This window comes from Cynoglossus semilaevis, chromosome 11 (genome assembly GCF_000523025.1).
Source record: "Cynoglossus semilaevis isolate Cse_v1.0 chromosome 11, Cse_v1.0, whole genome shotgun sequence".
In the NCBI taxonomy this organism is placed as follows: Eukaryota; Metazoa; Chordata; class Actinopteri; order Pleuronectiformes; family Cynoglossidae; genus Cynoglossus; species Cynoglossus semilaevis.
In genome coordinates, this window is record NC_024317.1 from 4,869,878 (window position 1) to 4,884,391 (window position 14,514).

Sequence of the window (14,514 nt, forward strand, 5' to 3'; positions counted from 1 at the left end):
AGAAAAAAAGAATTCTGTCAAGACAGAAAAAAAAGTCTCCGATTTTATGTGATGTTCATCGTACTGCGGCCTGAGACTAATTCACAAATATAAATTTTTTTTTAGGAAAAGTCTCCACGCAAAAATGCAACAGAAACTAAGATTTTGGTCACTCACATTCAACTTTCTTCAGTTTCAAAGATGTTTTTTTTTTTTTTGCAAAGTGATAAATAGAAGCCGGGTCAAAGGGAAACCAGCAGCCAAAGTCCACGGAGTTACCAGTTACCTGGTAACAGGTATTCAAATGAACATGGGATGTGAATGTGAGTGTCCACTAAAGTTTCTGTCTAAGGCTGCAAAGATAGATTGCTAGCTTTTTCATACCAAATCTCTGGTCTTTAAAAGAGGCTTTTTCCATTGAAAGAGAGCAGAGATTCTAAGTCTGTCTATACGACCAGTTATTGATTCTTTTTTCATCTACTGCTTAATCCTTTCAGGGCCACAGGGGTGAAGCTGGAGAAAAACTAAGTAGTTTAGGGTCAGGGTGATGGTTGGATACACCCAGAACCAACCATTCAACAAAAACAAAAAAATTATACATGCATATATATTTATTCTTTTATTTTTCTTGGAGTGTGTTAATTTCAAAAATGTCAAAAAAGTTAGTTTTTAGCAAAAAAAATAAATAATTGAGGGGGTCAATGAAACATTTTTTTTTTTTTGTCCTTCTGCCTACAGGTTTTTTGAACCAATAATTCTGAAAATGAGGTTTGCATTTAAACATGAGCGTCATCATCTTTTCCTTATTTGTGAATGTAGTATGATTAAAAAACAACCCATTATTTACCAAGAACAAAGACAAGACGTTAAATGAAAATATTCAAAAAAGACAAAAACAAAACACAATCATGGTCATAAATCAACATTCACAAAACAGGGTTTGTTTTAAACTTCCTTCGTGAATCACTAAGATGAAAAACTTGGCTTGGTTTATAGTCCAGTGATTACATAAGCCCTAATAATAAACACATGCTTCACATAATAATAATAATAATAATTCAAAAGCATGTCAACAGTTACAGTCCGGTCACACGTTATGAGAAACGTGTCCGTGTTCATGCATTTTAACGAAACACATTCACGCACTTGAAGACGTCGAAACCTGGAGCTAGTTAGAGTTGAGCAAACACATATGGAAACTTCAAAGTTGTCCGGGGACATCTGTACTTTATAAGATGTTTACTCCGCTGAGTGCAGTTGCGGCAGTAGTCACAGTGTAGTGGTGATGTGGTATACTGTACATCCTTTGAACTTTCTCCATATGTCTACAACCACAGCAGACCAATCAAACTCTCCCTTTCGTATAACGTTATACGTCAGTGGGGGGTCGATATGTCAGAGGGTCACATGGTTCTGAGCCTGTAATTAGCAAAGAAAGAAGAATCACTTTCAGCTCGTCCCTCCATCAGGGCACATTCAGTGGTTTTGGCCAAGTCAGACCTGTGGCATTTACAGCATGACAGGTGGGAATCCGACCACTGTGACACGTTCAAGTTTCTCTTACAATAAAACTGGCTTTAACTTCAGGAAAAAGTCACAAGTTTCTCACAAAATTCAGCTTTCTGAAGCACAATTATGAAGCGGTGACCTCCACACAAACACAGAGGAAGGCAAAAAACAAGATAGAAACAAAACAAAAAAACACAGCAATTTAGGAAAAAACCAACCAAGAGCAGCCGCATTTAAAGTACAGCTCTGGCCCGAAGGCAGGACTGATAAGACCCAGTTGTGTTTCGGTAAGTTTTCAGAATCTCTCCTTACTGAGAGCGAAACGGTGTAAAGTTCAAAGTCGTTACAGATCTTTATATTTTGTACAACATCTGTCAAAGTCTGTCAAGGTGTTTGTTTTTTGTAATATACCCTTCTGAGAGCTGACAATGACGTGGAGCAAACATTTCAGTTCCACAGTGTAGCCGTTAGCACGCCTGCCTCAGAAGCAGAGAGCAGAGATTCATGGGGTTCGATTCCCAGAGGAACCACCTGCTTGATTGTTAATCCTCCTCCTGTAAGTCGCTTTGAATAAAAGCGTCTGCTAAATGCATAAATGTAAATTTTCACAAACCCATACGTCACGCTAATCACACACAGCCCATTATGTCGGCCTAGAAAACCACAACACACAACATGTAGGTCTGCCCCCCCCCCCTTTACCCACACGAGACGCTTCAATAAAAACAAAGTCTTCAGCACAACATGAAACGTCCTACTGTAAAGTGTCTAGTTTGATATCGTTCTGCAGCGTTGAGCGGCTCGGCCTTCTTTCCCTGCATACTTCACCAATTACGTCTTGATGAGGTCCATGTCCGTGCCCATGGGTGTACTGGGGTTCTTTAGTCATGGCAAGTTCTAAGATGATTGTGTTACATCACTGCTAGCTTCTTAGATGAAGACCGTGTCATCTGCTAGAACCAACGTTTGACCCAAAATGGTCAAGAGTTGAAGGGGAGAGAGCTGCAAAGAGAATTCATTATGATGACGATAGTTTCATCATCTCTGCAGTGACAACAATGCACTGATTTGTCATTTTGTTTTCCTCAGTCAATAAGTACATTTTGTAGGAATTAAAGTGGATTTATTTAAGCCAAAGCTGGGCATGTGTTGATGTCAGAAAAAAAAAAGGTGGCTGCACGAAAGCTTTAGAAACACCGTGGTAGACTACAGTTCTTTGGCCTACTGTACTTCACCGTTGCTGCTGAAAAAAAAAACCCAAAAACTATTATCTGTCTTGTTGGCGTGACTAGTCTTTTGTCTTTCAAAACTTTTTCTCCACCTGTTTCAAACCTCCATTAAAGCCGTGTTTTCTTCACTGGAAGTGAAAGCTTTTTAACCTACATGTAGAAGTGACGAACCCTAAGCATTTTGATTTGTATTTGGAAAGAAATTCTCTCCGTTACTATAAAAACCCCTGCTCTCACCCAAATCTGTCAGAGCCTGAGCCCAGAGGTAAGTACTTTGGGGATTTCGTACATTCCCTTTATGAGCTCCTACTGTATTTATCCATCTACTATATGCTGTACATTACATAAATCAAACTTTGCTCCGGTCCCTTAAGAAATCACTTGCTTTTTCATAATTGCCTTCCTGCAGTGATGTGGGCAGAAACACAACCACAGGTGATAAATACGGTGAGAAGCTGTTCTCCTTATTAAATTTTCATGTAGACAATGATGAGCTAATCCACTGTTAATTGAGCTACTTTCCAACACAGTGGCTCCCTCCAGGGACGCCGTGATATGCCCATGCAGCATTTCCTTTGCTTAAACGCCTCTTAGATTTAATGGACTCTTCCATAAACGGTTTCTCGGCCACACCAACCCTGAACGCATCCATCAACAATAATTTCCTCAATGATCTCTATTTTATCTTTCCAATCCCCTCCTCCTTCTTCCCCTCCTCCTCCTCCTCCTCGCCCATGTCCCTACACAGGGCTTAATTACTGCTCCGTAGTAATTATTTCCTTTATTAGTGAAACATAACATCTGTTTCAGGTCTTTTTAATTGTACCAATAAAACCCGTCCATGATTTCTGTCCCTTTAGGATAGGACTGGGTTGCTTGTTGCTCCCTGTGGGCTCACTCCTTTCTTCCCTCCCCCCAACCCACCCACCCGTACCCGCAGCATGAGCTTTGGTGCATCATACTCGGTCGCACTCTTTTGAGATCTTTTTTTTTTTTAAAGTGATGTTCGAGTAAAAGTATGAAGACCTCAGAAGGAATAATTTATCAACAAATTTTAATTTGTGAAATTCCTTAAATAAAAAAACACAGTCCATTCCCACATGCAGCAGGAAAAAGCCCGGCTGCAGGGACTGGTACACGGGAGCGTGGGAATAGGGGAAGGAGGGTGGAAGGAGTGAGATTCCTAAGGTCCTGGGGAAATTTTGTCCCTGTATTAATAGACTTTGGTCCCTTTGAAATTTTATTAGCCATAAAGTTGACAGTACGTTGTGCAATTTCCACAGTCCTATAGAGCTTTCTTTCCTTGGTTTTTACTCCTATTTAAACAAACCAGTCAAACCCCGACGTCCAAACAATCCAACAGCAAAGTTTATCTTTCCCTCGTGTGATGGCAGCAACTACACAGGGAGAACAGGTGTCATCGTCAAACTGAGACCTCCGTGGAATAAATAAATCTATAAAAGCCTCACTTAGGCATCAACTTCCAGCAAACACTGGCCTCAGAGTTGAGGACAGTCCGACTTCTGCTTCTTCTGTCCTTTTAGCGCTCTCCCTCTTAATTTTTATGGTTCCTGCACCTTCAGGAAATGACCCTTTTATAGGGTCAACACTATAAAAGACTTGTTTTTTAGTGGGAGTGGTTAGTAGATCAGTGTGTGTGTGTGTGTGTGTGTGTATGCGTGGGGGGATAAGTGTTCAAGTTACTACCGGTTCGTCTTTGCTGCCAAAGAAAGAGACCCGATGAGGTCAATAGTCTCCTCTTCCAATATATCACATAGCTGTGAACTCTGTGACCCTTTTTGTCAATAGTGTGTGTGTGTGTGTGTGTGTGAGAGAGAGAGAGAGAGAGAGCATCCTTGGGTATCCCTCCAACATGTGGATAAAGACTTTTAAATGTGTGCAGATATTCAGTAAAGTTTAACGACAGGCGACTCAGGTCGGTTCTTCGACCAAAGTAAACGTCTGTTTTCTTGACTTGACCCTGGCTGATATGACAATTTACAGGAGAAAATCTGCTGCCGCTGCTGAATGATCTGTCAAAAACTTCGTCACATTGTACAAACTCTCTGCACTCTCTGAAAAAGTGCAAAAAAAATTTTGTTTTTTCCCATCTGAGGCCTTACTAAGTTTAAGACAAACCACTGGTCAACTTTTCATTTGCATCTCAACATGGACTCATTTAGAAATGGGTACCTGCATCACCCGACCACTAGGAGCAGATTAAAGTTTACCACAGGGTTGCCTCCTGTTGACTGTTAGTCACTGTCACTGTTGTCTAACTGTCCAGTCAAAGGAAGAAAAAAAAAAAACACCACGGAGTTCCAGAACGAAGATGTGTCTTTAAGGACGAACATTTCTCTCTAAACGTTCAACTCAGTCTATTAAGGTATTTGGTCTCTGCGTTAGTAAATGACTTTCTATATTTGACACTCGTCATAACGTGTCATCTCTTCTCCTCACTACTGTTTATCTGTAGGACAATCCTGTCCTCACTACTGTTTATATGTAGGACAATTAAATTGAAATGCAAAATTTGACTATTTAGGATTTTTCACGATCTTGTCATCTATTTATGACAGTATTATTTCTGCCTTTTTATAATCTATGTAATGGATTGACAGAATAATATCTTCTTCTTCTACTTCCAGCTCATCTAAGAAGTGGAACAACATGGAGAAACTCACATCAAACGCAGAGTGATGGACACAAGAAGAAAGGAAGGCAAGGTCACTGATGGTGGAGGAAGGTCTGGTCTACGTGTCTTAAACATGTGACAAATGGACGACCAGCGGGGTCAAACCCTCACCCCTTTAGCAAAACAAACCAGGCTCCAAGATACACACTCTGCACTCGCCCACCGGACAATTACCGACATAAATCAACGCGCTCAAACACAGGCCAGTGTTTGCATGTATTTGTTATTGCAAATGGTAAATGTGTCAGTAGATAAACTGACCCACATAAACTGAGCTCCATCACTTCTTTCTGCACAAACTACCAGCCCGCAGCAGTTACCTGCACATCAGTCGTCACGGAGGGAGATGTTTCGGAACATAAAGTGCTGCAACCGCGATAAAAATAGCCGTACTTTCCACGAAATTTCATAGTAATTAAATACCGAGAAGACGTGGACCCACTCAGCCCCCACTGCGGCACCCCCCGTACCTTAAGTGAATACTAAGAAGCAACTTTGGCACCGGTCCAGTCCAGTATGTACTGTGTGAACCCACATGGCCCGTCAGAGGCAGTGTGCAGGACGGTGAAAGGGTGACCGGGTTCGAGGTGTGCGGGGAATACTGTTCGAAGTGCTCCTTGTATCAGAGAGACAGAAAAAGGTACTTTTAATCCTGTGGGATCACGAAGGCGCCACAGGCAAGCAGAGATGCACTCATTCTCTCAACTCTTCTTGGAGTACCGAAGAAAGGAGGAGGAAGGAGGAGGAGGAGGAGGAGAAGGAGGAGGAATGTGAGGCTAAGTCGTGTGTGAGAGAGTGTGCACTTGTGTGTGTGTGTGTGTGTGTGTGTCAGGGGGCAGACTCTGAAACAGCCTTACATGTAAAAGAGCTATCTAAAAATCAAATTATAAGACAAAAAAACATCGTCAGGTCAGTTTATTTCCACCGACCATTAGGTCTAATTTGACCCTAATATCTGAAGCTGTGGTTAAAGTTCAGAACAGATGACTAACCCGTGTGTGTCTGTTGGTAAATGTTCTCTCCTGGGCTGCACAGCTGAGTGAGCTGCATCCTGCCTGTACAACATTTAATGCTGCAGTGGGAATAATACCAATGTAGGACTGATCTGAACAGCAGAGGCAGCGCAGCAGGTTATTACACAAGATCCGTACCTGTCAGCACTTATCAAACTCCACGTAAACCCAACTGTGCCGTAAAGTATACAAACAACAACATGGCAACAGATAGCACAAAAAAACCCCTGCATTAACTATGCTATTTATAAAACTATAAGAGCAAAATACATTCTAGAAAGTTTATACACAATTTAATTAGAAATCCATACCTCTCTGATTCACTGCAAAGAAAAGTTTATACACTTAAAATTTCATTAGAAATCCATACCTCTCTGATTCACTCAAACCTGGGGCGATTTGACAAAAGGTACAAAAGAGCTGGGAGTCAAGGAAGTCAAGTACAAAAGGAGCATCGACCAACGATGTAGTGACTGAAAACAAGTTTAGATCATAGTTCAACACTTTTTTTAGGCAAATTAATGGCAAAATTAGCTGGATGACAATTTCAGCTTTTTACAGTGTTCGGTTAATATAACATCGAGGTGACTGCGAAAACTACGATAATAATCTGATGGACTGAGTCAAAGCAATATAACTTCACTTCAAAAACTATGATAATAATCTGATGGACTGAGTCAAAGAGGCTCAGGAACACGTTCAGACTTTGTGGTTGCTGTTAACTTAATAACGTGACGTTGTGTAAATTACACTCCAATGACCTACGGGAGGAACACAGGCTTCAGACTAATGAACTGAGTCTTTTACCAGGTTTTTATCAGGTTAATAAAAGGGCGTCAATGGCTCAACATTTACAGTCTGAGCCTTTAATATTCAGAACGCATGTGGTCGACCGACCGGCCGGCACCCGGTCCAGATTAGTGTCCACTCCAAGTGCCTGATTAACTCAACTCTGACTAGTTCACCTGGAGGAAACCCACGCACACATAAGTAGAACACGCAAACTGTACCTCCTTTTGATTGGACTGGTGGCTCTTGTTGTAAGGCAACAGCACTAACCACCTTTCCACAGGGTGACCCCAACAAACCATTCTGTTTATGCTGAGTTTTTTGTAGAAGCAAGCCTTATTATCAGTATCAGTTGATAGCTATAGGTAATTTGGACACATATAGATGGATGATAGATGATAATGTCGGACACCTCAACACGCTGCCTCATAAAGGCCTATATTTTGTTCGGCCATAAAGGAAAGAAAAGCATTATTTGGAGTGTACTTCATCCGCCTTGTGCAGAATATATTATGTGTGTAAATGTTGTTGAACCCCGCAATTCGCCAGGAAAAGGTCACACACTCCCCTCGACACTAAGTGATTCTCTGTCTTTGTGAACTCGTGGTGGAAAAAAACGAGCTGAGCCTATAAACTTCGCATTTAAAAGGCAAGTGCGGCCGAGGGGGGCCGCTGCAAGAGGGGAACAATAGCAGCTTTTTGGACACACTTTTTCTCACTGCGATGAACAGCAGGGAAACCGGTAGAGGCTCCTATAAAAGAGCGATAGAGCACAGCTGCCAGGGTTCAACAGTAATTTTATAAAATGTCTCTGAGGGGCCTGCCCGCGGTTTATCAGCGGATTTATGGGAAATGAGAGAGCAACCAAATTGTCGGGGACCAATAAGCAGAGGGCCCCGAGACGTGATCATAACTCCAGAAATTTAAAAGCTTTAATGCAAAGCAGGTCAGAGAGGCTTTGGTGATGCAGGTGGCAGCCAAATGCTGCATTATCATTAATAATGCACTTGACGTTCAAAGCTCAGCCATGCGTCGCGTCCCAGGGAAACACAAAGACGACTTGAAAAGTTTGGAGATGACAGCAGGAGTGGAGGCGGCGAGGAGCGGAGAGAAGCATCACCAGCGTCAGGAAAACAAAAGCTCATCGAGACATATTGGAGCTGTCGGTGTCACAGTGACGAGGCTCTTTATGCGGCGGAGTATTGATTTATCAGCTCCACGCGTAATCGCTATTTTGACAGCCGTGGCCAACAGCTGACCAGAGCCATTTGTCAAATTACACCATCCTGCTTGAAACACACATCACATACGAACACCATGGACTTGTACCGCCAACCTTAATAAGTGCACAACGTCTCACTGACTTGAGTTCTATCGTTGCGCACAGGCTCATCAGAACTCCTGTGCTGCGCAATTACGCACGGGGCGCACTTGAAAATTACCAAACAAATCACAATACTGTTGGGAGGTTAATGGTTACTTACGTTCAGAAGCCATTGTAATCACGGACTCAGTAGTGGCGTGATATTCGTCCTCCTCCATAAACTCATCCTGGGACGACGCATCTCCCTGGAAGTCGTGATGGTCCAGGAGCTGCTGGAGCGGAGGCGCCTTGGGCAGCAGCTGATTGACCACCTCCCGGCTGATGTTGGGAGCCTGCTTTAGACGCAGTTTGCTCAGGATCTGGGACTTGATGGTTTCTAGCCGCAGCACTTTGCTCTGCTCCCTCCAAACGCAGGCGGAACACTCGTGGGCACCGGCGTCCTCGTCCAGAAGAGACAGCCCGGCATCCGTGGGCGTCTCGCTGGCGTGAGGCAGCAGCAGATTGGGTTCATCGCTCCCCGACTGTCCCAAAGAGATAAGAACCATTAAGCACAGCAAGAAGTTGTACCTCGACATGACGATGCGCGAACACCAGGCGATGCAACTTTTCAAACTCTCAATCTCTCTCTCTCTCTCTCTCTCTCTCTCTCTCTCCTCTTCTGCTCCCTTTACTCCGTTATATCCCCTCTCTCGGTCTGCGCTGCTCCTTGATTTATCCCAGTAAAGGCAGTGACATGCATCCAATCCAAAACGAAGTTGCCTTTTGCAGCAGGAGCCTGTGCAATTGAAATTGAAACAAAACTGCGTCCCAGTGTGTCTCTGCGGAGACTTGGATGATTGAAAGTTGTCTAATTATCTCCCCGAAGAATGCATTGCCTGGCTACATGAAGGAGAAGCTCGGATGGTTATGTCGGTTATATCGGTCTCCTGTACAATTTTAGTCCACGGAGGTGTGTGCGGATATTCAGAAGTGTCACTGAAGAATGTGCAAGTGCGGTCAAAAAGGGGCTCTTTATATATCTCAGCTGCCCGGTGTCGTAATCCGTCTCCATTGGCTAAGATTGCAACAAAAGGCTTTTAGGTCTGTCACCAAGTCAAGAGGGACAGAGCGAAGGGAGGGAGGACGCACTGTTATGAGAGTGTACATGTGTTCGCGGTGACAACAGTGTCCCACATTACAGATATTGCTCAGTTAAGTCATTATGATGATGATGATGATGATGGCACAATCAAAGCCCCCCCCCCCCGCCCCCGCTCCACCCACACCCCAAACTGTTGGTTCTAACTATCTTTATGACACTTTTATAACATTATACACTCCAAATGATAATAAATGTATATTAAACGTGTGAGGATGAATCACATTAAGGTAAAATAAATCAAAACTAAAACTAAAAGCATCTAAGAAAATGTATTGATTTTATCGTCTTTTCTTGGGGCGTTTTATTCTGAATCCTAAATAATACAAATAACAATACTGCATGTGCAAAGTGACATCAGACATACTGTATGGATGGGCTTTGTTTTACCTCAGTAGTAGCATTTGACTCATCCTTTTAGAGAGCGACCTGTTGAAAATGAGGTAAACTATGAAACTGTAAGATTCCAGTCAGGGTCAAGAATGTCTCTAATTATTTCCATATGCAATAAAATCTTATAGAAAACCCCATAAACCCATGCACAACAATCAGAAAACAGTAATTTTTCGTATGCATATAGAGGGGTTTATGATAGAGCCCTTGTTAAATTCAAGTTGTAAAAGCTTCTTACTTCTTAAAGCAGCTGTGAGTTTCTTTCAGCCTGAGCTCCGTCATTGACGCACTACTGACATCTGCTGGAGAACATAAAAGCATGCAACATAAAGTTTTAGGAATAATAGATAGAAACAGTAACAACATTTAGAAGCTTTAGCTCTGTCATTTATGTAAGGTCCAGTAAATAATTAGATTTAAGTAGTAAATTATTTTGTGGCAGTGTGTGCGTGTTTGTGTACCTGCTTTAGCCATGCATTAGCTATTGTTGGACGAACACCATGAGGACAAAAATCAAGTTATTTTCCAATGCTCTTTCGATTTTGTGAAATTATAAATCAGATGGTGTTAGAGTTATAGATTTTGAAACTTCAGTAACTTTAATGTGTCCTTTCGAGTTTTGTTCAAGTCCATGTTTCCTCTGATTTCAGTTAATGAGACAGATAAAACAATACTCGACACAGCTGAACTCTTGATAGATTTTAATAAAAAACCTGCCGCTGGAGGTGCATGAGAGCCGTGGCTTCAGATATTTTGCGTTTTAGAAATTAAAAAAAAGGTTGAAAACTGTAAACACCTGCCTTTCTGGCTCACCTTTCTACAGCATGTGATCCCGCGTATTGATTCTTCTACACAGAGAAGGGCGGAGTGAGGGCGACGGTTATTTTTGGACCTCGGCGGCTCCTGTAGAGTGGGACCTGGGCGTCGACTAGAGTGGGTGTTCGCACTTTAATTGTTGCAGCGTAGGAGGAAACAGTCAGCTTTACCTAAGTAAAAGAGCTCGGAGGCGGCTATTACATAAACTGAGTTGATATAAACACAGAAATAGTGAAAATGCTTTCAGTGTCGCTGGACAGCAGCGGTTCTCCCAGGAAGAGGACTATTTCCCGAGGTCTGAGCGAAGACGAATCTCTGCGCAGCATCATATCGGAGGTAAGCGTTAATGAATCACTGAGGAAATCAGAGTTTTCACCCAGTAACATATTGTACACGGTCGCTTGACGTTAGAGTTTTATTTGTACATTGTTATTTAATTTAAATGTTTTCATAAATTGAGCTGTGTTAATTGTGTAACGGGAGTAACTCAGTCTTAACGGCTGTGTTTGGCAGGCCTCACCTATTCTCTACTTCCTCATTCATGAGCCATGGTTGTGTTGTGTTGTTGTTTTGGTGTTTTGTTGACGTCAGAGCTCCACCTCAACGTCTGTAATTTGCTAGTTACTAACAGTGGAAAAATCAGTTAAACTGAAAATGTTGCTTTTACCTAATATTAAGTAAATACGGAATGTTTACACCTGAGAACAGCGTGGAGATAGCATTAAATAAGAAGCAGATGGAGTGATACTGTTCACATGTCGGGTGCTGGAAAAAAGTGACGGGCAAAAGTGGAATAGTTTGGAGAATGGGAGATAAACAATGATAACATGTTGTGTACATGAGATATGAGAAGACCTTGGTGACGTTTGACAAAGGACACTGGCAATAAAAGGGAACAAGGGTTAGTCCACGTAGAAAGTCCGAAGACTACACGTCACTCAGTTACATACACATATATTGTCAACCACTCTCCAATATGCATGTAAGCTTACGATTAGGTGGCCGCTAGAGGGCCTTCTAGAAATGTCTTCATCCCAGATCACCAATATTTTCTACATCCTAATAACAGAAAGAAACAAGAGACTTTTCATCATTTTTATATCTAATACTGTGTAGGAATTGGCTGAGGTTAGACAACAAATCGTTGCATTTTCTCTCACCATTGCTGCACACACCACCTCGATGAACAGTTCAGCAGACAGGATGGAAGAGAGACCTCTAGGTAGCAGCCAAAAAAAGAGTAGTAATAATTAGTCCACATTTAAAAGGTTTGTTCTCATGTGACCAAGAATTCTGATTACTTTTTTTTCTCCTATTAACTTACATCTAATACTGTGTAGGAATTGGCAGAAGACCACAAATCGTTGCATTTTCTCTCACCATTTATCTAATACTGTGTAGGAATTGGCTGAGGTTAGACAACAAATCGTTGCATTTTCTCTCACCATTGCTGCACACACCACCTCGATGAACAGTTCAGCAGACAGGATGGAAGAGAGACCTCTAGGTAGCAGCCAAAAAAAGAGTAGTAATAATTAGTCCACATTTAAAAGGTTTGTTCTCATGTGACCAAGAATTCTGATTACTTTTTTTTCTCCTATTAACTTAAAGGTAATTTTCCTCTTTAAACATAAACAAAAAACAAAACAACACACACTGTTAAAAATAAGTGCATTGTCTTGCATTAAAGACATCTGCTTTATTTTGTGGCAATGCTAGCCAATAAGTTCCATACATTTGTCTTCAAGTGTTACGTTTATTGTAGTCAGGATGCAGTTGTTACACTCAGAAGACCACGATCAGGTACAGAAAATGTATTTACAAAGTCCATAATCAGAACATTCAAGTCAACTCACAGGAACCAGAGCCAGATGAGAACAAGGAAAGTGGAACAAGTCCCAAACAGGAAGCACATACACACAACACAAATGGCATAACTCTGAACAGCTCAATGATCCAACAAAGAGTGAGTAGAGAGTGAGGGAGGTATATTTACCCAGGTGACACCAATGAGACTAATGAGCAGGGAAACCTGGGACACAGGTGAGTTTGATGAGTAACTAATTAACCCCGAGAAACAGACAGGAGGGAAAGGAGGCAGACAGACCTCACACCAACATGTCTAATATGAGATGTTTTTCAAAATTGTTTTCTGTAGGACATGCTTTTGAAACTCATGAGTGGTTCATTATACATGTTTTCAGAGCAGAAGTGAAAATATTTTTTAAAAAAAAACGAAACTGGATACAACTTTAAAAGTGAACAATTACGTATAAATCATAAATACAATAAAATATAATAGATTAATAATTAATGATAAATAAATAAAACTATTACTGCAACTCTTCCCAAAGCCCTGGACTGCGTAATGAGATCATGCTGGCCAACCTCTGCCTGTTCTAAAATGATTTTTTTTTTTGTGCCTTTGTCAGAATGAGAATTCATCCAGACGTTTGACACGAAGTGACAGTCGAACTCTGAGGAAGAGGACTGACAGTCAGGTAGGAGTGAGGAGGGTCTACTAATGTAAGCTGTTACTTCATCAAACCAGTGACAAGGAAATCCCCTGTCCAGTGTCAGCTTTCTGTATTATCAGTGGTACAAGAAGGCGGATTGGGACCAGAAGGTGGCACCAGGGAGCACATCATTGACTAACTTTAAACTGCATAATAACGTGACGTTTTATTTTTTATGTTTTTATCTTTTCAGCAGTCTGACAAAGATCTCCTCATGGGCCTTCCTGGTGAAATGGTGAATACTTTTTTTTACTTGTTTTTTTTTCTCTAGTTGTGATCTCATGGCACTATATTAGTACTATTGAATGTCAAGTTGAGGCGTGTTATTTATGCAGAATATTATAAAGAGTTCACTAAACATGAATATCTTCCCACTCATTGAACATAACTTCTCAAACTGCCCACACTGATTCTCAAATGTGTTTGTGTTGAAGCTGGAGCTGCAGGCCAGCTATGACGAGGTGGTGCAGGAGCTGCGTGGGCTGGAGGTGGAGCGGGAGGCTCTGTTGTTCCAGGTGGATGTCCTGCAGGACACGCTGGAGAGTATAGAGGAGCTGCTGGCCGAGGCCCATAGGGAGGCTGGACAGGCTAACTCGGTATGTCTGGCCTTTAACTAAAACTGAAAAAAGATTTCATACTTCAGCCATATTTGTGCATTTAATGTGGGCCTGTGTTGAGGTCTTGTGATTTGAACTGATCTCATGGCACTTGTAGGCGTTACAACAGGAGAAGGACGCAAAGAAAAAGCTGGAGAACATGGTCTGCTCTCTGACAAAAGAGGTGGAAGAATTGAAAGAGGTAAGAGACAAAACAATTACCCTGCGTAAGAAATAACGTTTTAAACATGAACTGATTAAGAAACATTTTAAAAATGAATTAATTATTTTCTTTTTTATGATTGTCCTGATTCAATGAATGCCAAGTAAATTCCTTATTTTGTAGGAAAGAAAGAAAACACTGGCTTCCATGAATTCAAATGAAACTCAGGTCGACTCTGCGAGAAAGACACCGACCAGTAAAGACGACGCCGAGGAGCAGAAGAAAGGAACAAACACAGAAGAAAATAACTCGTCTGTGTGTGAAGGTCAGGGCAGTGAGGGCAGAGGGAGCGTG

At 41.8% G+C, this 14,514-nt stretch overlaps 2 protein-coding genes across 3 annotated transcripts in view; one reads left to right on the plus strand and one right to left on the minus strand.

The window, feature by feature from the left end:
* LOC103386036 (growth/differentiation factor 11) overlaps positions 1–9,778 on the minus strand; it is a 20,253-nt gene extending 10,475 nt beyond the window's left edge. For both annotated transcript variants that reach the window (XM_017036455.2, XM_008320116.3), the window contains exon 1: positions 8,699–9,778. In XM_017036455.2, the coding sequence (XP_016891944.1) occupies positions 8,699–9,113 (415 nt within the window). In that variant the 5' untranslated portion in view covers positions 9,114–9,778. The remainder of the gene's footprint in view (positions 1–8,698) is intronic.
* A 1,172-nt stretch (positions 9,779–10,950) lies between these two features.
* Positions 10,951–14,514, plus strand: part of LOC103386063 (myosin-4) — a 3,889-nt gene continuing 325 nt past the window's right edge. Inside the window, exons 1-6 of the mRNA XM_008320163.3 lie at positions 10,951–11,221; positions 13,318–13,386; positions 13,595–13,636; positions 13,836–13,997; positions 14,116–14,199; positions 14,344–14,511. Of these exons, the coding sequence (XP_008318385.1) occupies positions 11,123–11,221; positions 13,318–13,386; positions 13,595–13,636; positions 13,836–13,997; positions 14,116–14,199; positions 14,344–14,511 (624 nt within the window). The 5' untranslated portion in view covers positions 10,951–11,122. The remainder of the gene's footprint in view (positions 11,222–13,317; positions 13,387–13,594; positions 13,637–13,835; positions 13,998–14,115; positions 14,200–14,343; positions 14,512–14,514) is intronic.